This window comes from Gekko japonicus, unplaced genomic scaffold, assembly GCF_001447785.1.
Source record: "Gekko japonicus isolate JY-2015 unplaced genomic scaffold, Gekko_japonicus_V1.1 scaffold431, whole genome shotgun sequence".
In the NCBI taxonomy this organism is placed as follows: Eukaryota; Metazoa; Chordata; class Lepidosauria; order Squamata; family Gekkonidae; genus Gekko; species Gekko japonicus.
The window spans coordinates 1023488-1048854 of record NW_015162492.1 but is presented as its reverse complement, the minus strand read 5'-3'; the positions used below and the strand labels follow the sequence as shown (position 1 = coordinate 1048854).

The 25367-nt window shown below is 47.4% G+C and overlaps 1 protein-coding gene across 2 annotated transcripts in view; it reads right to left on the bottom strand.

The window, feature by feature from the left end:
• OSBP2 (oxysterol binding protein 2) overlaps positions 1-25367 on the bottom strand; it is a 162412-nt gene that overhangs the window by 6653 nt on the left and 130392 nt on the right. Inside the window, exons 4-10 of one of the 2 annotated variants that reach the window (XM_015406049.1) lie at positions 24571-24763; positions 20333-20456; positions 19162-19228; positions 12436-12600; positions 4720-4965; positions 3238-3358; positions 2427-2530 (exon numbers count right to left, since the gene is read on the bottom strand). In XM_015406049.1, the coding sequence (XP_015261535.1) occupies positions 2427-2530; positions 3238-3358; positions 4720-4965; positions 12436-12600; positions 19162-19228; positions 20333-20456; positions 24571-24763 (1020 nt within the window). The remainder of the gene's footprint in view (positions 1-2426; positions 2531-3237; positions 3359-4719; positions 4966-12435; positions 12601-19161; positions 19229-20332; positions 20457-24570; positions 24764-25367) is intronic. The other variant, XM_015406050.1, reaches the window with a different exon arrangement.

The following is a 25367-nucleotide window of genomic DNA, read 5'->3' as shown; positions in this document are numbered from 1 at the left end:
TTTCACCAAAATCTCATAATTCCTACAAAAGCTAAAGATCCCTCCCAGTGATACAGCTGCTTTAAAAGTGAAATATTAGCAATCATACTAATAGCAAAAAACTAACACACTTTGGTACGTAAATTCTTAAAATGCACTATCATCACACACAAGAATCAAGACACACAGCCCCGTAAATTCACCAGTTCCTGCATCATGCTGTATCCTCATCTTCCTTGCAGTTACTAGTTACGAGCCTGTTTGGACAGGCTGATTAACTGCTTGTCTTACACAACAACAAGAATTCTAGTTTTAGTTGTACTGGGATGGCCACACAATGTGCACTTCAAAGGCTTGCACATACCTGTTGTAATGGGTATAACTGTCTATGCATTTTCTGCACTTGAATTTACATTTAATTAATTAATTAATTAATTCATTAATTCATTCATTTATTTATTGTTTCTATTTATATCCCGTCTTTCCAGATATCTGGCTCAAGGCGGGTAACAACATTAAAATGGCATAAACAACCAAGTTAAAACAATTAATAAATACCATACCAATTAAAACAACAGCAGTTGCAATTAACCCAACAGAAATGGCGGTAATCCAAATCCCATCCAACGATAGGGGTAGCGTCCAGCAGAATCTCAGGCCCGAGGGTGTTCTAAAATTTCAGACCAGGTGATGTTCCAGGGCACACTCATCAGTGGCAGCCCCTAATCGAAAGCCTGGTGGAAGAGCTCCGTTTTACAGGCCCTGCGGGACTGTAAAAGGTCCTGCAGGGCCACCAGGTTGGGGTTGGGGCCGCCACTGAGAAAGCCCTGGTTCGTGTGACATTCAGCCTATCTTCTTTCGGACCAGGGAGGGTCAGACGATGTTGCGACCCTGACCACAGTGCTCTCTGGGGCACATATGGGGAGAGGCGGTCCCTCAAGTAGGCAGGCCCCTGACCATGTGGGGCTTTAAAGTTAACACTAGCACCTTGAACCGAATCCGGTACGCTATAGGCAGCCAGTGCAGTGTCCTCAGCACAGGCTGGATGTGGTCCCATATAGAGAGACCAAACAACAGCCTAGGCATTCTGCACTAGCTGCAGCCTCCGGATCTGGGACAAGGGCAGCCCCATGTAGAGAGCGTTGCAGTAGTCTAATCTCGAGGTGACCATTGCGTGGATCACTGTTGCAAGGTCACTGCGTTCGAGGAAGGGAACCAACTGCCTGATCAGCCATAGATGGTAGAAGGCCACCTTGGCAGTGGCTGCTACCTGGGCCTCCATTGTTAAGGAGGCTTCCAGGAGCACTCCCAAGCTCCCTCGGCGCTGGCACCAATGGTGCCTCACCGAAAGCCGGCAATGCGATACCTACCCCCGACCTGCTCCGACTCAAGCACAGGACCTCTGTCTTCGTTGGATTCAGTTTCAGTCGGCTCAGTCTAAGCCAGCCCACTACATCCTGAAGCGCCAGCTCCAGGTCATGTGGGTCGGAGCCGGACCGACTGCCCAACAACAGATATAGCTGGGTGTCATCAGCATACTGGTGACACCCCAGCCCGTGCCTCCAGGCAATCTGGGCGAGGGGGCGCATATAGATGTTAAACAACATCGGGGATAGCACCGCCCACTTGTGGTACCTAAAAACGTAAAGAGCCCCCATAAAAAGCATTAAATTGTGTCCCGCTCCGGGGATCGGGGGCCGTGAGAGCCAGACCCCAGAACACCGATGACCTCCCCCCCGCAACCAGTCTTACTGACGTGAACCCGACCCACGGAGAGGGAACGACCCGACCAGCCAACAAGGGAGGCACACAGCTCCGGCCGCGCCAGAAGACGAGACCGGGGCACACGGGGCTGCAGCGGGGAAGGAGAAGAGGACAGCGTGGCCAGCAGGCAGGGAAGGAGTCTCGAGAGGCTGGAGCAGCAGGGCGTCTATGTTTATAAAGAGGGGCGGGGCCCAGGCCAAGAGGGCGGGGGGCGGTCCCGGGAGTAGGGCGAGGGGAATAAAAAGTGCCAAGGAGGAAGAAGCATGCTGCGATACGAGAACCAGAGAGAGAAAGGACGAGCGACCATCACAGCGTGCAGGCAGAGGGACGCTTGGGGTGCTTTGAACCCTGTCCCCTGCCGGTCTGAGGCCATTCTCTCCCAAACCCCTTAGGAAACCCGCCTGCCCTTGGACCGCCCGTCTAGCCAGTGCTCGTCACCTAGCACGGCAACACAGCCACAGGAGGCGCCACTCCACAGAGAAAGGAGGAGCGCGACAAATTGTGGGTCAGTAAACTACTATATTATGTAGATACCCCACCCCACCCCCTAACCCAGTCTGGACTCCTACCTTTACTCTCAGAACCCTTCAGTTTCTGATACTGACTGTTCCCCTGCCCTTGTAATAACTGTTTAATCACTCTAGAATTCAAGGGCAGCTCTTGCTTTGCTGCTGAACACTGACCTGGTCAATCCAGAGCTTGCCCACGATGATGTTGTGAACAGTGGAGGTCACCTTTCTCCAGATGTAGTGGTTGCCACTGGAGTGGAATTCCAGGTGGATGGCACCTGCAGGGAAGGGGGGGAGAGGATTGCTTCTAGGACAAAGGCATGTCACTTCTAATCAATATCCTGCTTGCCCACCAGAATATGCATTATGCCTGAGCAGCAAATGGAAATCTCTATCTTGTGTGCATCTCCTACACAGATATGCTAATTTTTCTCTTTCCCCTACCACACATGAGAAAAACCCAGTAGATGGTACATCTATGCTCCATGAATTTGTCTAATCCTATTTTAGATGCTGCTGCTGCTGCAACTTTTGATAGTGTATTCCTGTACTTTTCCAGAAAAAATCTCACTACCCAATCCTTCCAGTCTGTTCAAAAATGTAAAAGTATCAATTACGTCCCCTCTCTCCTTACTTGCTTCTTATCCACACTAAAGAAGGTCTGAACACAGCTGCAGGGGCAAATTTTCCTGTGCTTTGAGAAACAACACTGCCTGCACCTCTAGCCATGTGTTGAATTATTTTTTTAAAAAAATTAGCTCATAATACAAGGAAAAAGGGGAAATCCACAATATAAAAGTTGCAAAGATTCACTAGGCCTCAACACGACACCATTAAAGAAGAGGTCTTGTACCATATCCTGAAATCTCTAGTGGGCCACAAAGAAGAAGAAGAAATCCATCCAAAAGGAAATGAACTCCCCACTCTAAATCATCTGTGAGTAGCAAGAAAGTGCTGCTCTCTACCTGAAAAGCAGGCTCCTTACCCAGCGGCATGATGGAGAGATATTTGCCCCGAAACTTGCTAGCGATTGTGATTTCCTGCCACAGTGTCCAGCCCCGTCTGGAGTATACATGGTGGGCTGCAGCTGGAGGGTGATGGCTCACCTGGGGGAAAGAAGCAAGGCGGAATGGCTTGAAAATCAGCCACAACCAGAGAAAGGCTCCCAGGCATGAGAAAGCATTTGTTCACAGCACTGAGAGGCCAAGCCCCTTCTAAACCCATCCTCCACAGAAAACTCCACAGAGCCAGTAGGGTAAAGCAAGTTGCAATGCTCCTTTGAAGAAAGAAGGCATCTCTGCACTTAGAGAGAAGAGGCTAGGGATTCTGCAGTGTAATCCCCATGTTTTGACAATTCAGATATTCTGCTGCTAGAATAAATGATTAATTTTGGCCTGGAGTACATGAAGAGCTGCAATTTTGTTTCCCGGGTTGTGTGGGGTTCTTGCTTTTTGTTAAGAGGACAGATATAGTCTATAAGGGCAGGAATCCTGGTGCTGGAAACTGTGTGGCAGAACATCTAAGTCTCCATCGAGGTCTCCTCCTCTTTCAGCAAAATGTGACTACCCATTTCCATGTTTCTTCCCCTGTCGTTTTATAGACTTGAAGACGACACAGATAGAGAGATGCCAAGGCCCCCTGAATTTGCATTGGGGGTGTGCCACTGTGGCAGATCCCTCTCTTGCACAGCTCTATCGTGGATGTGTTTGGTACAGAGTCCAAGGCATCAATATCCCACTGGAGCTGGCAAGAGGAGATTCTATTTGGATAACTGTTTTTCAGTCAGAAGCAGTGTTCCCTCTAAGCTGAGTCAGTGTGAGCTAGCTCAGTTTTTTTAGTCTTGGGCTCACACATTTTTGTCTTCGCTCAGGAAGGATGGCTCCAGAGCAAACTAATTTATGCAGTAGCCAAATCACTCACTCACAACTTTAATGTCAGTAGCTCACAAAGTAGAATTTTTGCTCACAAGACTCCACAGCTTAGAGGGAGCATTGGTCAGAAGACTATTAAAATCAGTTCAGGGCAGCTGGAGGGAGGACTAGAGAGAGGAAGGAATGAGGAGAGATACACACTGCTGGAACTGATGTGGAAAAAAATCACTTCACTGTGTGTTCTGTTTACTCGTACATACAAAGACACAGGCTGGGGACTCAGGAAACGTATACCATATAAAAATGCCAAGACGCACACATGGAACAATTTTTTTAAAAAACTCCTTGGCTTACACAGAGCAGTGCAACAATTAGAACCGGTCACAGAAAAACTGTTCCTGAGCAGGCAACTGGGACCCAAAGCCTTCTGACCCCACTGCAGGAAACGAATACAATTCACGGAATGATATAGTTCAGCATCTTCATCCCACTTGCCCCGCCTCAGGCTCACAGCAGCCCTATGCTCACTCGCCAGAGTTCGGCACACCCTCCCTCGTCCACTGACGCCACACTGCCTCACCAATCCAACACTTTACCTGTTCGCAGAGTGAACGGAAGCCCATTTCATCCAGGCGGTCCAGCTCATAGGTCTCGCCCAGGAGTGGGTTGAATGGCTTGGCTGTCCGGTGGACTGTCGTTGAGTAGGAAGACACAGAGAAAGCAGCCACAAAGCACATCTGCTCTGTGGAGCTCTCGCACTTGACGGCTTTGTCAAGCAGCTCGTGGTACTCCAGATCCTCTGTTAGCCTCTGCAGCATGGATAGCGGCTCGTTGAAGTTTACCTGCAGAAGGTTGAGGGAGTAAAGATACATGGGAAGGATTAATCTGACCTCCAGAGAGTGCATTGGATCCTGCAAAATATGATGCTCATGTGCTCACAACAGCTCCTATTCTAGTGACGGACTATGATCTGGGAGACAGAGGTTTGAATCCCTGCTCTTCCATGGAAGCTTGGGCTAGTGGCACACTCTTAGCCTAGCCTACCTCAAAGGTTGTCATGAGGATAAAATGGAAGAGAGCAGAATGACGTAAGCTACTTTGGGTCCCCCGCCAGGGAGAATCAGGGCTAGTGGCACACTCTTAGCCTAGCCTACTTCAAAGGTTGTCGTGAGGATAAAATGGAGGAGAGCAGAATGACGTAAGCTACTTTGGGTCCCCCGCCAGGGAGAATCAGAGAATCACAGAGCGGGAAGGGGCCATACAGACCGTCTAGTCCAACCCCCTGCCCAATACAGGTCCAGCCTAAAGCATCTTTGACAAATATTCATCCAGCCTCTTCTTGAAAGCTGCCAGTGAAGAGGAGCTTACCAACTCCCTAAGCAGGATTTAAATGAAGTAAATAGACACCTGCTAGCACCTTTTCCAGACACTTCTCATCTACACTCACCAGGATCAAGTATGTTTAATTCCATCCTGCCTCCAAAGAGCTCAGGGGGGTGCACATGGGTCTATTTCATCTTCACAATCATCTGTAAGGTGAGTCAGGATGAAAGAAAGTGACTGGCCCAAGGTTGCCCCCAAAAGCCCCTCCGTGGCTATGGGCCCGGTCGCCCAGCACCTTTCACAGAAGACAGGGTGGGGATTTGAACTTGGGTCTCCCTAGCTGTAGTTCAACACCCTAACCACACCATCACATGGGCTCAACCATATCCAGCATTTAATATATTCAAAGTGTTTCGCATACATTTGTCTCAGCAGTTCTTACAATGGCTTTATAGGGCAGGGCAATTAGTGACTCTCCCCCCCTGCAAATGGTGGAGGAGTTCTAAGGCTGAAGGGAGGTTTGTTTAAGGCTGTAAAGTCAACAAACTGACATTTTAAAATGAAAATGGAGATTTGCAGGAATCCAAATCCCACGCCCCATATCACATTCTGTGTTCCCACAGAACCATAGTACACTCAGAGCCCTTGTCTTGGGACAAGGCTTTTTACCTGCAAACATTGTCCGTAAGACCCTAAGGGCATTAGAGATATTCAATTTAATGTCGGGGCAGGTTTGGGAAAAAACCCTGTCTCTACTTTCTCCCTATCGCAAGAGCTTTTGACGGTCACCATTTGGCCAGAGAAACTGAGTTCCTCAGCTGCCTGCAAAGATGACAGCATTTGGAACACCTCCCCAGAGACAGGATACTGGCATTAATTTCTCAGGGGGAGGGAGGGAGGGAACGGCCTCTTCCAAAAGCGCTGTTCCTCTCCTTTGCTGCTGACTCCTGCCCACACCACAGCCTGGATTTGCACATCGTCACCACAAGGAGGTGAGAGTACAAGGAGGCTGCTGGTGTGAAGGGCAATGAAGATGGCAATTTGTCATCTGGTAAAAAAAAGCAAAAGTATGGGGGGGGGCAGTTGGTATTAACATGGCCAAAGTGCTTCAAGAGCAAAAGAGGGACACGCTGGAGCGGCTGGCACAAAACACCACGGCAGGGGCTGTAGGGAGGCCAGCTGACTCGCTTTATTGGCCTGCATGAGAAACAACATGACGGAGTGGTTCAAATGCTTGGTTTGGATACGGAAACCTCCCATTCAAAGCCCTGCACTTTTATAAAGTTCACTGGATGGGACTGTGGCAGGCCACCCTTGCCCTAGCCAGCCACACAGGGTTGTTGTGTTGGTTCTGAGCTTCTCAAAGGAAGATGGGATGCAAAAAAATCCGGAATGCCTCCTGCAGCTGCCGTTACAGCCAGACCAGAACGCATGGGTATGGCAAGGTGAGTTTCTGCCTAGTCAAATGCAAACTTGCTTCCGATGGGTGCCTTCAGATTCTTTAGCTTCCTGGATTAACATCAGTTCACAGGCCTGAGGAGTCAGATGGCTACCAAGCTGCTGTTCTTGCCTCCTACTGCCAGCTTATGTCCTACCACACAGTTGGGAAAAAATTACGTTTCCTTAGGAGGAGGTGGCAATTTCTACAGATTTCTTTCTCTCACTGCAGCCTGGTGAAATCCTGTTCCGGGGGAGGGGATGTCAGCGAATCTACAGGGACAGCTGGTTGCAGTGGATGGGGGGAATCAGCAGAAAATATGAGTGTCCTTAAGTCTTTGGAATGTGTTTGGATTTGAGCCCATGACCCATTTTGAATCCTAAATTCCTCCATGTGCCCCCCCCACCCAAAATTCAACCCCCTTCCAAATCTATGAACCTTTCTCATTCCCCAAAGGTCAAACTATGTGTGTCACCGGAAAACCCTGACTGATCTCTTTCGGAATGTAGGCTCAGGTGACTGTGAACTTGATGGCAGCTGTGTGTGTGTGATTACACTTTTCCCTGTGCGCTGAATTTCCAGTCAGAATTGTACCTCCCATGTTGCTTTCCTGTGTGTGTGTGTGTGTGTGTGTGTGTGTGTGTGTGTGCGGGAAATACATGGAGACGTTTCATCTCATGGATGTACATGATACACATCCCTAAGCACACTCATGCTGGGTAATCCATGGCACAGTGAACAGCCACAGAGATCTTCCAGGGACCTTGAGAAGAAGGGTTTCATTCTGATGCAGCTAAATGTTACTTTCTGTGCTTCGTGGTACAGTTACAATTAGTCAAAGTTTCAGCCTGAACCGAACTATTGGAGCTGAACAAGGAAGGGAAGGATTATCTTTCCAGAGTGTTAGGATATTAAAACTTGGTTACAGCTGAAAGATACATAGATTTTGAGATGTAAAGCAGTATTGCATGTGGAAGGGTTTTAAAGAGGCTATGCCTTTGACACACTGAAACCTTTGCATAGAGACTACAAAAATTTCCTGCAGGGAAATGCTACAGTAAAATCTGCAGCTCTCGCACCCTCCCCCACCCCAAATGCATATAAATACAAATAAAACAGTTGGGGGACCAATCACAGGTCTCCTGGTGTCATATACAGTTTGAGCCTGACTCTCAGATTATTACACCAGGTTGTTTTCAGGAGGTTTTCAAACAGAGGTTATGGCCATCTGATAGCAATGCATATTCTGTGAACTTGGGCAGATCATGAGAGGGAGGGCAGGAAGGGTTGCATCAGTGCTTAGTTCCTGTAACCCTTTCTTACTGGCCCAGGGAAATGCTGATCGCCACTTTGGGGTCAGGAAGCAATTTTTCTCCAGGCCAGTTTGGCTGGAGATCCTGGAGGTTTTTTGTCATCTTCTGGGTGTGAAACAGCGGTCACTGGGTGTGTGTGGGGGCAAGAGGTATTTGTGAATTTCCTGCATTGTGCAGGGGGTTGAACTAGATGACTCTGACGGTCCCTTCCAACTCTATGATTCTATTTCAGTCTCTTAGTATCAAGATGCCTTCTGACATTCCAATTCCCTATTTGTGTTTTAATACTGCAGGTACAGAACATTCATATTTAACACCTGGGTGTTCACAGACCAAGCACGTAGTTCATAAAAGCAGGCAGATGTCAAAGGCAAATTGAAATACTCATTAAAAGAAGGCAGCCATCTGTTGCACCGCCATCGAGAACAAAATCGGAGTTGAGTCATTGGTAAAAGTGACTTAAGTCAACAAGATGCAAAACCAGCAGCACCAGTTTATTTGCATGCCCATCTCTGCACTGAGATCATATAGCACCAAGTCCATAAAGTAACAGCAGGCATCTTATTTCTCACGAGCAGCAAGGAGTCTATTTTGCCCCTGTGAGAAAGGATCTTGATTCCAGATGATCCACAGTAAACAGAGCAGCCAGCTGTGGAGGTGGGAGAAAGTTAGCATTTTCCTGACTTGGTGCTGCAGTATGTTCTCTCCCATACCCACATACCTGTGCAATGGTTGCAATGACCAAATAAGTGTGAAGAAGAGAACCCTAGAGTAGTTTGGGCTGCTGTGCATACTGGAGAAAAAAGCGTCTAACGAGAAATGTACTGAAGTCTGGTATAGCAAAGGAACTGAAGAGGTCATGTTGGATAGCTAAATGGGTGCACTTTAAAACTAGGCAACAGGGAACAATGAATAGTCTGGAATGCTGCAATATTGCTCGACCTAAGCTGCTGTGATCAGCAGTGTGGGTGAAAGAGACAAGTTAGAGCCACAAACACCAAAGCAGAATACCGATAGAGTTGCATTTTTCTTTGAAACAGTGTGTGTGGGCATGCCTCTAGCACAAGTCTTTTGTCATGTGGCCCAAAAGCTCCCTGCGAACTGATGGAGATTTACTGCCATGCCAAAATGATATTACATTTCTAAATAATTCCCAGCATGGCTCCCCCATGAACATAATCTATTTGTTGCCACAAGCATTGGAGTAACAGATTTAAAGCTTTTAATCATTTTGTTTGGCTACTGCATCCCTTCTGCTACATTCTAATCATGCCCCATGGTCTTGGATGATTGATAAACTGCAATCCAGGGGATGTTAAGAAGCACCATAGTGGCTTTTACCAGGAGCATGTCCCTGCGTAGCTGAAGGGGGGGGGTCTACTGTCTTGAAACGGGGGGGGGGGCTGTGGGAGTCTGCAGGACCAGGTGGTGTCAGCTGCCACCTGCTGCTAGCCCAAGAGGACGTTTGTAACAGTCGGCAAGCAAAACAAATATCCTCAGAAAAGCCCTTCTCTAGGGGCATCAGGAGGAGCTGCGGTGGCTCAAGTGGTTAAGACGCTGAACTGCAGGCTGTGGGAGGTCAGTAGTTCAGCAGTTCGAGACCCGGGTTGCCGCATGACGGAGTGAGCTCCCGTCTCTAGTTCCAGCTCCTGCCAACCTAGCCGTTCAAAAGCAAGAAATCGCAAGTAGATAAATAGGTACCACTTCGGTGGGAAGGTAACAGCGTTCCGTGCGCCTTGGTGTTTAGTCATGCCGGCCACATGACCACGGAAACGTCTTCGGACAGCGCTGGCTCTTCGGCTTTGAAACGGAGATGAGCACCGCAACCCTAGAGTCGGATTCGACTGGCTTTTGAGCAAGGGAAACCTTTACCTTTACCTTTACCTTTAGGGGCATCAGGAGTTGATGTTCTCTTTGGGTAGGTTATAACAAGGGAGAAATGTACCCTTCATCCAGTTTATGCCCATCAGGACAACACTGTGTGTGGGATGAGGGAGATAAGACTAAGATTCTGGGAGGACACTGGGGAGGGAACCAGCAGAAAGGAGAGGGCTTGCAGACAATGCTAAGAGACTCCAGGGGTGGATGAGTCAAGTCTGGTTCCAACTTTGAGGGGGGCTCTTCTGGCTTAGGTGGAGATCCTTTAACTGGTTAAGATGGAAGAGGTGGAACTATGAGAGTGATGGGATGCACGGAGGGGTGTGAATCACGGCGGCTCCACCATCGCAGAGGATCTTGGGCAAGCTGTTACGGAGAGGGGACCACCTAAGCCAGAGACAGTATGCACCACTTCCAGTTAATTAAGAGCCAAGGCGGCAGCAGCACTGCCCAGTTGGGTCTTTCTGACCTTTTGCCCACAACTAAGATGGCTGCTACTAATGATGGCTCAACAGCCCCCACCCACCCACCCCCAGAGTGAGGGAGACGGCAACAATGGGTGAAGATTTGCTTTCTTGCCCTGCAGATGGCCATCCTGGTGATATCTGTTTGGTTTCTGTAAGAAATAGGATGCTGAATGAGATGGGCCTTTGATGTGATCCAGCAGGGCTTTTCTTATGTTCTTGTGAGAAAAGAAAAATAGATTTTTGCACAGCGTTGCAGGTGCAATCAATCAGGGCCATCAAAGTAAGGGAGCGGGCAGGAAAGATGGATGAGGATCCGTTTACTGTGTAACAAACACAGTGTGAAGGCCGGCTATGAAGCAAACGACACGACGGCGGCGAGCGCAACATTCCCTGCAAAGAGCAGCAACAACTGCCCTGGGCTGGCCTTGTCAGCAAGCAGCTCTGCTCCCTGAGCTGAGAAATACACAAGGAAGCATTCAATTACTTGCCAATTAAGAGTATCTGATCCTTCTGGAAACAGACACCGCCTGTGTCTGTGCCTGTGTGCAGCCGGAACACGGCCTCCCTTGGCCAGCTTTCCAGATGCCAGGGGACCGAAGCACACAGGACACTTTCCTGCCTCACTTGCTTAGTGGCACAGGCCACACAATCTCCAGTGCACATGTTCTAATTCAGTCGCCATCAGGCTGAGAGTTTGGGTGGCCACAGCTAGCCCTTAAAGGTGTCCTTATTCATAATGTGGAACAAGAACAAGGCCGCAGCTCAGTGGTGTAGTTGATGCTTAAGTGCAGGGGAGGGCAGACTTCATGTTTCTGGGAGCTACTTATTTTTTTCCAGAACCTTGGGAGCTGCCAGTCTCAAAATGGCGGCTTGTACAAAAATGAAAGCGTTTCAGAGTTTCAGCTCTGGTGCAGGGGGGAAAGAGGTAACAGTATACTCCTTCCCTGCCCAAAGCAAGGGTGCATGTGAGCGAGCATGTGAAGGAGGAAGAGGAAAGGCAGACGGGAAAATGTGCTGGAGCTGTCATTTTCCCATACAGAGCAAAGGCATGTGCATGCATGCACCTCCTTTGTATGAAAGGAGACAAACTGCTTGTGGCAGCTTTAAAGGGAAGGATCAGGGCGGATCAGACAGTGATTTCAGCAGCACTGGAAGAGGGGCAGAGAGCGACTCCATTTACTCAAAAGGAAGACGACCCTGAATGCAAGATGACCTCCCCCCCATTTTATATACACACACAAATTACTCCTGTACATAACCGTAACTTATATGTGAATGTAAGATGACCCTCTTTGTTTGGGGGGGGAGGGGCATTGATGGCACACCTGTCAAAAACCTAGCCTTGCATTTGAGGAAATACAGTACTTTTAATTGCCTGGGGAGTGGTTGGTCATTCCAAGCAACCTTCTGCTCACCCCAGCTTTAGTGTACCAACACTGACCTTGCCAGGATCAGTGGTATCACTTGGGGCCAGGCAGCATCGTGTTCAAAGAGCAACTCCAATTACAGACCTCAAGAAGCAGGGCTGGGAAAGATGACCAAAGTGTGAGACCTTGGAAGCCCCTGTCTGAGTCCCCAGCATTATACAGTTGATCTGACTCTGTAAAAGGCAACTCCTTATATTATGAACATACCCTCCCCCCACTGTTCCCCTGCCTATTCCTCTGCCCCCTCCTTTCTCTGCTTCCCTGCACCTGATGGGTGGAGCAGATCACACATTCAAATGCAATTCCAGCAATGGGCTGTGCTTGCCCTAAAACTAGCAGGCCCTGAACCCCCCACTCCATTTGCCAGGAGGGGGGCCCTGTGTCTCAGAGTCACAGCAATGATAGATGAAGCATAAGCCTTGAGCTTGCACAAGGGAATAAATGGGGCAGAGGCGGAAGCACATACAGGCATCGGGATCTTGGAGAGTTCTTTGCCAATGCAGTTTTTCATGATGCTCCAGAGGTTAAGGCTGTAGTTGGGTTTGTCTGGGATTTGAGTCCGTCTGCTCTTCTTGGACACGACATCTTTCCCTGTAGCATCAAAGCTGGACCGGGTGGAACACTCAAACACCTAGAGAGGAAGCAGAGCCAACAGAGGTCAAGGGTCTAAGATCTCCAATTACCTTTCCCAAGCTCTGCATATATGGAAGTATTCCCCCAGCCCACAACTGATTTTTAAAAAACCCTACCAAAGATAAAAGCCTGAAGGGGGAGGCTGAACTACTAAACTGTACCTCCCTCCCTGTTCTGAGAGACAGAAGACCTCTTGAAGGGCCTTTCCATGGAAGCAGTAAGGGACTGAGAAACTCTCAATTGCAATGCATCACCCTCTCTTCAATTAACCCACACTATGGGTTGGTTTCCCCGATCTGGATGATCCAAGTTAGCCCAAACTTGTTAGATCTCAGAAGCTGAGTAGGGTTGATCCTGGTTAATATTTGGATGGGAGACCTGCACCAAGGAATATCAGGGCTGCTACACAGAGGGAGGCAATGGCAAACCGCCTCTAAACGTCTCTTGCCTTGAAAACTCTATGGGGTCATAGGAAGTCAGCTGCACTTTCCACCACCACCATGGACTGGCCAGCAGAAGGCACTGAAGTCTGCAGACCTTCCTCATTTGCCCCCTCTCCCTAGCAGCCATTTCCGACACTCAGAAAGTTGATTCCCAGGGTAGCAGAACCCACATGGGACAGTGGGCTGCAAGCTGAAGGGGATGATTTCTTCCTTCCTTCTTCTTCCATCATTGAAGCTCCACTGATGGGAAGGAAGGGATTTTACTCCTTTCTCCCTACTCACTGCATCCCACTTACCCAAGTGGCTATTATTCCATGTAGGTCCCATGGAACTGGAAGTCAACCTTCCTATAATTGGAGATGGCTATGGGGACAATCCATGATTGCTACACATGCTGGTTTCTGGAGCCAACCAGGTATTTTAAAGTTTTCATCCCATCTTCTTATCCACCACTAGGATTCTCAAGGCAGAAAACCAGCGTAATAAAAGTGAAACACCTAAATGGGGGATAGGCAGGGCATCTATCTAATCCTGAAGTGGGTGCCTCATGCCAGTCACAAAAGCAGCAAAACCAGACCACCTACAAGCAAGGGGCGTGGGAGTATTTATGTTCATATACATTTCTTAGATTTGCCAGATAGGCAGTAAAAGATGAGTTTGAAAATTAAGCTTGTAAAAAATAGGAAACAAACAGCAACACCCAGTAAACAGGTCAGGAAAAAAGGGCAGAGATTGAATAAAAAATAAAATAAAGAACAACAGTAATAATCAACAACAGCACCAGGTATGCTCAGCACCTGCCCAGATCAAATGCACACCTGAACAGCTGCATGTTGACTGGGTGCCAAAAGGCAAGGAGACAAAGGGCCAGAAGTCTTCTGAGGCAGAAAACTCCAAGGTCTGGGCATCACCAAACAGGCTCCTATGTAGCTACCTGCTGAACACAGAGCAGAGCTTCAGCAGAAGATCTAAGCACATGGATAGGTTCCCAGGGTGAGCTTGTCCTTTAGATATCCAGATTCCAAACTATCTATGATTTGAAGGTTCAAGTCAGCACTTTCAGGTGGTTTACCCTTCTCCAGGCAAGGGTGCAGCTGGCATGCCAGCCTACACTGGGCAGAAGTGCTCCTGACTATCCAGGAACATTCAACCCAAAACAGACTGAATGCTTCACCTTAGACCTGCCATTCCACTAACCAACAGCACTTCTGTCTTGTCTGGATTAAGTGCTGTTTTTTTAGCCTGGATCCAACCCAGCACTGATCTCAGACATCGGTTCAGGACTTCCACAGCCTCCCTGAAATCAGATGAAAAGAAGAAAATAGAGCTGGATATCATCAACACATTGATGACACCTTACCCTAAGTCTCCAGAAAACTGTCCCAGAAATTCCATGAGGATGCTGAAAGCCATGGAGGACAACTTGGATGCCCACAGATCTCCATAAACCAAAGGCCATGGAGAAGAGCAGCAATCCTCCAGAACTACCTCAGTGATCTGCCCTCCTGGAACGACTGGAAGCACCACAAAGCTGTGCTTCCGAGCCCCGCCATATCTATCAGGAATCCCATAAGGATATTCAGGGGTCATTTCGTAGAAAAAGAGGCACGGGGGCTCATTAGCATAACTTATTTGCATATGCCACACCCTCTGACATCACTGGAAGCTACCCTACAACAAACATGAAAATACAGATCAAGTCAGTATTGCTATTTATTTTTGTGATAGTTGCTATACAAAGCCTCCTGGGTTCAGCTTTTAAAGTCCAGTTTCCTTAGAAGGGCAAATTAGCAGTGACCTTTGCTATGAGTGGGGTTGGTTTGTTTTGTAAAAGGAAGTTACATTCTTATCACACCAGTGTACCTGTACAGTTACATGAAAAATAAATTTTTGCAAAAATCCTGTTCAAATAAATAGTCTACTTGTATGAACAGTGTGACATTAGAGAATGGGACTTGTGCAAGATCGCAGCTTTTTTTATATGCTCAGCAAAAACTTTTAATAGTGGAAGAAAAGCCACAATCTCATGGAAGTTTCTCTTTCAGTCACTTGCAAACACTCCAGCAAGTGGTACACATTCTGCATGCTCCATGTTTCACAGGGCTAGCAGATCTACTATCTGGAAAAGACATCCTCCCTTCTCTAGAAAATTATGACTAACCTGACCCCTTGAGAGAGAGGTGTGCCTAAAACAGACTTACACACATGACGCATATAATAACATTAAATACCAAGTTACCTTCTTCAAGTGAATACAAGCTAAGCTTTGCCTGTTGCTGTGAGAAAGACAACTCCCAGGGCTTTTTTTCTGGGGGAACATGCCAGAACAGAGTCCTGGAACCTCTTTGACACAATTCTTTTTAAAGGACCGGTTGAAGACATCATTAACCTGGCCCCCTTTGAAATGCAGTGATCATCCCAATTAACACATACACAGAGGGACGGACAGACAGGCAGACACACATCCGCACAGAGACAGAGAGACACAGAGGGGCAGACACACACACACACAGAGGGGCAGAGAGAGAGACAGAGTCAGAGAGACAGAGGAGCAGACACACACACACAGAGGGATTGAGAGAGAGAGGGTCGGAGAGACAAAGGAGCAGAGAGAGAGACACACACAGGGGGCATAGAGAGGGTCAGAAAGACAGAGGAGCAGACTCACACACACAGAAGGGCAGAGAGAGAGATACAGAGGGGCAGAGAGAGACACACACACAGACACAAACCAAGAGAGAGACACACACACAGAGGGGAAGAGAGAAACACAGAGGAACAGAGGGGCAGAGAGAGACATGAACAGAGGGAGAGAGAGACACACACAAACAAACACACACAGAGAAGGGCAGAGACACAGAGGAACAGAGAGACAGAGAGAGAGACATACACACACTTCCCACTTGAAGCAAGCCCCCTCCCCCCAGTGGCCAAAGCCACCCACGGCCTGGATGCCCTCGGCCCACCCCTCATCAAGCTCCTGCACCAGCCAGGCCGCTGGCACTCTCGGCCCACCTCCCACCCAACCAAGCCCCACCCACCCTGCTTCTGTGAGTGAAGGCTGCTTGCAGAGCCTTCCCCAGCCTGTCCGCTTTGGCGGGCAGGCCAGGGGAGGTCTCAAGAGGCCTTCCCCCACCCACCCACTTTGGTGGGTGGGCGAAGGCACGGGAAGGCATTTAAATGCCTCCCTGCTGCTTGCAGGGCCTTCCCCAGCCTACCCGCTTTGGCAGGCAGGCCAGGAGAGGCCCAGGGGGGTCTCAAGAGGCCTTCCCCCACCCACCCACTTTGGTGGGTGGGCGAAGGCACAGGGAGGCATTTAAATGCCTCCCTGCTCCTTGAAAGGCCCTTCCCCGCCCCGCCCACTTTGGCGGGCAGGCCAGGGGCCCCTCCAACTTACCTTGTTGCTTCCTGCTCCTTGTGGCCCGACTGAGGGCTGCTGGGGGCGGGGCTTGTTGAATGTGCCTGCCCCTGGGCTCGTTGCTGCCAGAGCGCTGCTCCGGTGCGCTCCAGCAGGAAATGACCCCTGAGGATATTATATTCAATGCTATCAGAAGTCACTGAGAGGTCTAGCGAGATTAATAAGGATGCTCTATAATTCCAAGCAAAAAGTTTGCCAATCAGGGAAACCATGGTCGATGTGGTCTTGAAACTGGTTAAAAATCAAGTATCCATGGGGGTGACTTACCACTGCAAGATCCAGCATCTCCACACCAAATGGTATAACTGATACTGGCAAGCTACTAGTGGGATCCAGTTTAAGCATTTTTCAATAAAGACTTCTTTAAAAAGTCTGGTTTTGTGCCTTTCCACAGCCCAGGCATTTATTATCTTCTCTGCCAGTCTGTACAGCCCTCCTCTGCCTGCTCTAATTGCCTGAGGTCTTAATTCCCCAAGGATTCTATTAACATTACCTGGCTGCACAAACTGAAAAGGATCGATTTAAACATGACAAGTAGAAGCCAAGGAATGCTCAGAACCAGTTCTACAATGGACACAGAGTCTAAGTTATGGCAGGGAATGATTTGATCTGCAAAGGGCCTTAAAAAGTGGTCACAGCAGCACAATAAGGAATCCTTCCCAAGGGTCCCAGTGTAAAAGGCGGTCCCCAGTCACTTAAAATGGCTGCTCTGGCAAACACCTTATACAAATGCAGTAGTGGCAGGAAAGATTTCTTTGTTATCATCATGGAGTGGGCCTTACCCAAGTTCACTCAGATTCATGGCTGGTTTTTCTCTGCTGAAAGTTAAGTTTAGAAGGTTCTAAGCAATGCTTCCTCTATGCTGTGGAGTCTTTGTGAGCAAAAATTTTACTTTGTGAGTTTCTGGCATTAAAGTTGTGAGCGAGCGATTCGGCTACTGCATCAATTAGTTTGCTCTGGAGCCACCCTCCCTGAGCTAAGACAAAAATGTGTGAGCCAGAGGCTTAAAAACTGAGCTAGCTCACACTAACTCAGCTAAAGGGAACACTGGTTCTAAGTTACAAGTGGGGGTTCAAGGGCATCCAGGCTCTAAAAAGGCCATTGTGGTTTCTGCAACCCTTTCTTGCTTATACAAGTGGCTCTTTTGGAGAATGTTAAGACTTTAGAATATAACCATAGCCATAGAGCAGGGGTCCCCAACAAAGTGCCAGCTCACATTAACTTAGCTTAGAGGGAACACTGCTGCACAGCTAAAACGTGTAATGCACTTCATGGGAATGTCGACTGCAGTGGTCCCCAGTGTGGGGCTCACTGACACCTTTCATGAAGTCCACCAGGTGTTTTTAGAAAGTGGTCAGGGACAGGTGGGGCTTTTGGGCAGCAAAGTTTCTGACTGGCTGTCCAGATTTTTAAAAACACTGCTTTCACAGCACCTGCTCCCACACAGCACAAGGATCTTCACTGTGTCACTGATGGCAAGCTGCTGTAGCCATTTTGTGGCTGGCTCCACCTTCTGTGGCAGCCATTCTGTGGCTGGGTCCTCCACCCTGTGTCAGAACATTAAAGGTGCCGGCAGGCTCAAAAAGGCTGGGGACCCCTGGTCTACTGAATCCATTAGTTTGAATGTATTCTATAATCCAGGTAGAAGTTGATAGTAACATCACTACATCAAATTTTGGTCACTTGTCCAGATCATTTATGTTCCTATCAAAATCTGGCCAGAATCTTCCTCTTACTGTACACATCTGCAAGGAGCTCACACCAGCCCTTCAGCACCAACTTTTAGTGTTTACAAGCCACAGTGGCTCAGCTCATGAAAGAGGAGCTGATGTAAAGGGGATAGCCAGAAGAAGTTGTTTTTCCTTGTCCATAAGTGTATTAGATGCCTGAAAAATGAAGACAAACACCGCTAGCTCAACATGCAAACTTATTTTGTGTATATGCAAGAAAATATTTTTCATCCCTATGCTAATTTTAAAAGGCATCCCATCAAACAGAGTTTTTGTCTGAAATGTCGAAGAGTTACTATCAGAGTTATGCAGAACCTGACGCTTTGTGCCTGGCTCTGCTTTCTGCAGCAGCCATTTTGTGGTTGGATCTGCCACCCATGGAAGCCATTTTGTGCACCCACCATCTTCTGTCAGAATTCCAAAGATGCCAGCAGGCTCAAAAAGGCTGGGGACTCCGGCTATAGAGACAGTGATATCTTATTGCTTCTGTCTCAAATTATCCCAAGTTAAGCAAAAAAACAGAACACACTGCCCTGATTAAAAAGGCCAGTGTGGCAGATGTTGGATTGGATCCAGACTAAATTTTTCCATCAACAGAATGGAACTTTTCTGCCTCATCCTTCCCACTGAAGCCCAATGATCCCCATGAAATGCTGTTCCTGGGGGATAGGGAGGGACCCTGGGGGATTAAATGAGGGTAGACTGCAGTTGGAAGGGGGAAATGGCAGAGATGCTGATTTAGTTTGAATCCAACTCAGCATGTTAAACCCCTGCCCAGCCATAAATGTTCCCTCTTCTCTCACATATTTTGGAAAATGCCAAAGTTAGAAAGAAGAGGCTGATGTCTGACCCTGATCACTCTTAGGATATGCATGCCACCACCAGGCTGGGTTCATCAAAAACATCCCCAGAGCGAAGGGAACCAAGTTTTCAGAGCCATTTTTGGAGCCCTATCTGAGTACACTTACGCTGTCCTCTAGGTTCCAGTCATCGGCACGACCTTCACTGGCCCCGCTCAGGTTGCTGTCAGTGCGTCTGCAGAAGAAACAAAGATGACAGGGGCAGGTGAAAGGGAGCATGGTAACCCAATGCAGTGCGCAAACAATACCTGTCTACTGCTGAACATACCTGTGATGAACTATGAAAAACCACTCTGAGGGGAGGTAGTAGCAGAGGCTCACTCTGATTGGTGAGTCGCCTCCAGGACAACGGAAGCATCCAGCAGGGGATTGGGGGGGAAGGAGAGCTGACAGTTGGAAGGGTGGTTGGAGGGGGTCTTTCTGGAGAGAGTGAATCTAATGGAGGAGGGGGCCTTTTGAGTGGCTGCCTTCAGAGAGAAAACGCTCAGTCTGGGAGACAGTGACAGGATGTCCCAGAGAGAGGGGCAGAGAAGACTCTGCTGAAGGGAGTTCCCAGAGTAAAAGGTCAGACCCAGGTTAAAAAAGAGAAAGACATCCACTCACACAGGGACTAGTTGGGATTCAGAGCCTAATCAGGGGAACCCTGGTTTATTGGTGGTATAAATTCACTAGTAGCACAACTGCCTGCTTATTGTAAGGAACCTTCTGATAGGGTTTATAATTTTTATTAGTTCTTCCTGAGTTTGGGAAAGCCTAAACATTGTTTATAGTGTTTGTAGCGGGCACTTGTTGGTTGCCAACTGTTTGCTCTCGTAAAACCTTTTCCCCATTTCCCTGCCTTTCATTAAGAATAAATCTTTCCTCTTATTTCATTTTTAAACCCTGCTATTGGTGCCATTCTTTCATACCTGTCAGGAAAGGTTTGGGCTCCTGAGGTTCCCTTTACCTGAGAAGGGTTCCTCACAGTACCATTGAGGGAATCACAAAAGGTAGGTTCTCATACGTAAAATGAACTACGTCACAGTCTCACCAACCCAGCTTTTTTGCCCAAACTGAGCTCTTTATTGCAAGGAAGGTGAAGTGAGTTTTGGGCACCTGCTGTCACCCAGACAGTCCAGAGAAACTGGCTCCCCGCACCAAAGGAAGTTGTCTTTTTCCCTTCAGGGGGAATGCAACGGGTCCATTAATTTGCTGGGTGGTCTTCCAAACATGTCAGAAGACTCTTTGAAACAGCAGCCATTGAAAGGGGGCTCACGGTGCGCTGGCAAGCCATACCTACCTGTGGTGCTTTGTGGGATCTGCAGCTACTGTGATGAAAGATGGCGCGTCCTCCATGGCATCAAAGTATTCAGTGTCCTCATCTTCGTCGCTGGCTTCCCCTTTCACTGTCAGCACGTTCCCTGCTGGCACAGAGGGACATTCGGATAAACTTGCTGCCAACCCCCCCCCCCAACACGTTTGACAAGCAAAACAGAGGCAGGCGGTTCAAGAAGCAGAAATGCATGACGGAGTCCTTACACAGAACTCATCTCTTCTGACTGAACTCTATCAGATGCCTGCCCTTAGTTCCCATACCCCCTCTCATTTAGTAATTTTGATTCTACAGCTGTCAGCCTTCAGCAGTAATGATCTTGCTTGTCATTTGCAGTTACCCTAAATCTCAGCCATCAAAAACAGGAGACTTTTTTTTATGCCCCCCATAGGGGATTTTTTTATTTGCATTTTTAATAAACTACAATGAAAATTAGGGAGGGGATCTACATACTATGGGGAAAAGTAAAGAAAACCCACTAAAAACCCAAGAGATGGTGGTCATACATACTGCTTAACAAATTAGCTCGATTCAAGTTCATTGAATGTGGTCATCTAGAAGTCAATTTATACTGTAAAATAAATTTAAACACCACCACTTCTGACTTCTAAAAAAGCAACCTAAGAAATAATGATAACAATACATTGTAAGAGCTTTCAGAGTGTAATAACATCTCATTTTTTGTACTTCCCCCCCCCTCAAAAGATAGCTTGTCTTTGGGGCAGCTGCCCCTAATTTGGAATCTGAGTTCTCATCTGAAGATGCCGCTGCTCCTTCTTCTTCACTTTCTTTGGTGCTGTCCCCTTTCTCGACTTCTTCTCCTGATGGATGACTGTTGGTGCAAAAATTCGCATGCCTTTTCAACAGAGTCAATTTTTTCTTTCTTGTCCATGAATTTGAAGATTGTGCCTTCGGGGACAATCCATCTGTATGGGATGTTGTTCTTTTGTAAAAATATCACCAAGTCTCTGTATTTCCTTCTCTTCCTTCTTATTTCAAATGGGATGTCCTTTAACACTTTTATTTCTTTGTCTTTGATTTTCAGGGTAGATCCATTTGTCGCTTTGAGAATTTGATCTCTCACTTGTCTTCTAGAGAATCTTATAATCACTTCCCCAGGCAGTTTTTTTTTTTTTTGTAAATTCAGAATACGACCTATAGATCGTATCTATTTCGCTTTGTAGAGTATCCGTTTTTATGTCTGCCATGGGACCTAATACATCGCACATAGTCTGTTTCAGATTCTCAGTCTTTTCTTCCGGAACACCTTGAAATCTTAAGACATAGCTTGCTCTCTCCATTTGTAGCTGTAACAGTTCAGACTCCTCCATCAAACTCTTTTTTTCCCCATCACCTGCAGTTGTTTTTTAAGTTTTTTTAGTGTTAGCATCCACTTCTTTTACTTCTTGTTCAGTTTTATCTGTTTTTTTGGCTATTTCAGTTCATTGCATTTGCTGTGCATCCAATTTGCTATGCAATGCCGTGACTTGTTCCAGCAGAGGTTGCAATGCTTCTGTCAGCATCTTTTGCAGCTCTGTAGTTGTGTCCTGTCTAAGAACAGGACTCGCTGGGCCAGCAGTTCCGGCAAGAAGCTTAGGTTTCACTTGTTTGTCTTTCTCATCTTTCCTCGTGGGCACCATGTTTGGGGATTGGTTACTTTTAGTAAAAGTTAGCGGGGAAGAGTTTCTCCCTCGCTTTTAAAGGGTGGGTTTTCAACTAGCTCTTTGGTGTTTCTCGCTTAGACTCCAACTCACGTTTCAATGATAAATCTGCTTTCATTTTAAGTTGCTAGGCCACCAAGCGCTTGCTCCGGTGTGCGATTTCAGATTCCCATTCAGGATGCTCCGCGGTGGCACCTTCGGGGCATAGAGAAAGCCCCCCTTTGCCAGCAGGGTCACCGGAGGAAGGGCCTTCTAGTGCCCCATGGCTGGGAGCCTCATGCGGAGGCTCCAAGGGTGGCACGGACAATCGCGCCCCCTCCTCACCGTGGGCTCTGGCAGTCGTCTCCCGGAGATCGGGAGAAAGCGGCTGCCATGGCGAACGCCAAAACCGGAACTAAAAAACAGAAGTCTTGTAGCACTTTCAAGACTAGACAGTTTTTACTGGATTGTGGATTCCCAATTTGGAGAAAGCTTATGCTGGAATTTTAAAAATGTCAAGTCTAGTCTTGACAATAGTAGTAGGGGTACCCCCTAGTAGGGGTACCCCCTGGAATCTGTTTCCAAATCTCAGATCCACATTTACAAGTTCTTAATGAAGGTAATGTGTACTCTGCATCCATCCACCCCCAATTGTGCACTAACACATTTGCCTTTGTGGCCATTGCTAGATTTGGCCCCCGAGTTTCAGCTGACACTGACAATTTTCAGCACTGAAATCAACAGAAAAGCTTCTACAGGGCAAAAAATATTGTGCTTTTCAAAGCATGACATATGAGCCATCACTTGAATAAGAACTTAAATGAAATGCGAAAGGAAGTCCATACATTAAATATATCAAATGCACCCCCCCTCAATTACCATGGACACCTATCTAGAACATCAAAATGTCTTTGTTAGACTCAAGATGACAATCCATCAGCAGAAAATTGCCTTGCAGTTTCAGTGGGCAAATCTCATTCCTTTAGAATTGCTTTCATCGTTGTCACGGAAAATGTACTGCACATGGTAGATCTTCAGCTTACGAGCAATGGCCTTGTCCCAGTATTGCATTTGGTAAGCTGTGGAAGAATTAGCTTCATTCTTTACTCACCCTTGAGATTTTCTGCCTTCAAATTAATCCTGGGATATGTCCTGTCTACATGGAAGATTGCATTGTCAGAGACGGAGCCTACTCTTAAGGGGCACTGTGGGACCAAATGACTTATCCTACAACACTGGGAAGCGGTGGCTCTTTCAGATATTGAAAATTGGACTGGAGACCTTTCAGATGTACCAATTAAGGAGCCTGTAGCATTTAGTAGATGCACCATCACTACTAGCATGCCTAGAGACCAGCGGTGCAGCAGTGTCTGTTTTCATCTGCTCCAAGTAAAGCAGCAGAATAATAAATTGAAGCTCAAACAAGCCAAGATAGAAAAGATGATCCTGGGGGACTCTGTGAATCAGCTGGATGGGGAAATGCCTCTTCTGAATGGGAGTGCAATCTCCCTAAAAGATCAGGTTGACAGTTTGGATATTCTCCCCGGACCATGGATTTGTTGTTGTTGTTCAGTCATACAGTCAAGTCTGACTCTTCACGACCCCATGGACCACATCACGCCAGGCCCTCCTGTCTTCCGCCATCCTCCAGAGTTTGCCCAATTTCATGTTCATTGCATCGATAACACTGTCTAACCATCTCATCCTTTGCTGTCCCCTTCTTCTTTTATTATGCTGTTTATAGCCCGCCTTTCTCACAGTATCAGGGTCTTCTCCAGTGAGTGCTCCCTTCTCATTTGATGGCCAAAATATTTGAGCTTCAGCTTCAGTATCTGGCCTTCCAAGGAACTGTCAGGGTTGATTTCTTTTAGGATTGACTGATTTGATCTCCTTGCAATCCAAGGGACTCTCAAGAGTCTTCTCCAGCACCATAATTTGAAAGCATCTATTCTTTGGTGCTCGGCCTTCCTTATGGTCCAACTCTCACAGCCATACATTACTACTGGGAATACAATCAAAGTCTTTAGTGTAGTCAATGAAGCAGAAGTAGATGTTTTTCTGGTACTCCCTTGCTTTCTCCATAATCCAGCAGATGTTGGCAATTTGATCTCTAGTTCCTCTACCTCTTCGAAATCCAGCTTGTACTTCTGGCAGTTCTCTATCCACATACTGCTGAAGCTTGTAGGATCTTGAGCATGACCTTGCTATTGTGTGCAATGAGTGCAACTGTGCAATAGTTTGAACATTCCTTGGCATTGCCCTATTATCAACTTTGGTGGGTTTGATAGCCTTGGTCTCTTGTGCCCTGCGGTTGGCCTTCCATAATAACTGATTGGCCACTGTGAAAGATATGATACTAGACTAGATGTTCCACTGGTCTGACCCAGCAGGGCTCTTCCTCATACATAATCAGAAGCATAACCACCATCACACCCTTGCTCACCAACACAGCACAATGAAGCTTGCCTGCACTGTTTTGTTCTGAGAAAGAAAGAACTTTATGAAAGGCAGGAGTCATTTGTCTTAGGAGTAGTTGCCAGAGATGAGATGGAGGCGGAAACTCACCTTTGGGTGCGCGGGTGACAGTATTCACAGTGAGTCCTGGGGCTCCTCGGCAGGCCCGTTCCAAGCTGTTGTGCTGCTTGGCTAACTGCTCAATGGTTTCCTCAAGCCGGGTCCGCTGCTCACGCTCGTACTGGAGTGCCCGCTGCCATTTTCGACTATGGGTCTCTGCTAAATCGAGGAAATCCCGGCAAGCCTGCAAGGAACAAGAGAACTCAGGTCAAGACTGGGGCATGAGGTGACTACAGTAGTTTAAAAATACCATGGCAAATGCAGCACTGCACATGGCAGAAGACAAGGGCTGATACTGCTGATTTGTTTGGTTGCACTGTGCAAAACAGTAAACATACAGAATGATGCAGATGGGTTCAAATAATTTATACATACCATTTCTAGCATTTCTTGACACAGAATCTGGATTGCAGAATTTTGGGGTGCAGAATTTTTAATTAATGTGTTTTGTTTTTAGCACAGAAGATGTGGAGCCCTGGTTAAAACCGGCATGACGAATTATGTTCCAGAAGACAATCCAGAATGGGGAGTCAGCTCAGATGGCACGAAGTGTAGCATGAATATGGTGACCCCCCACCCTCCCACCAGCATCCCTCTTGCTTTAATCTATCTATGCACAGGCATTCTACCACAGTGCTCCTGCTATCCCTTTGCAACGCCAAATATGCAATTTCAAAACGCTAAGTGGAATAAATCATGCAAACCGAGCACATTTAGCCTGCATACTTTACACTGTAAACATACCCACACAACAAGGGGTTGTCTAAGCATGGGATTTTGATCCGTGG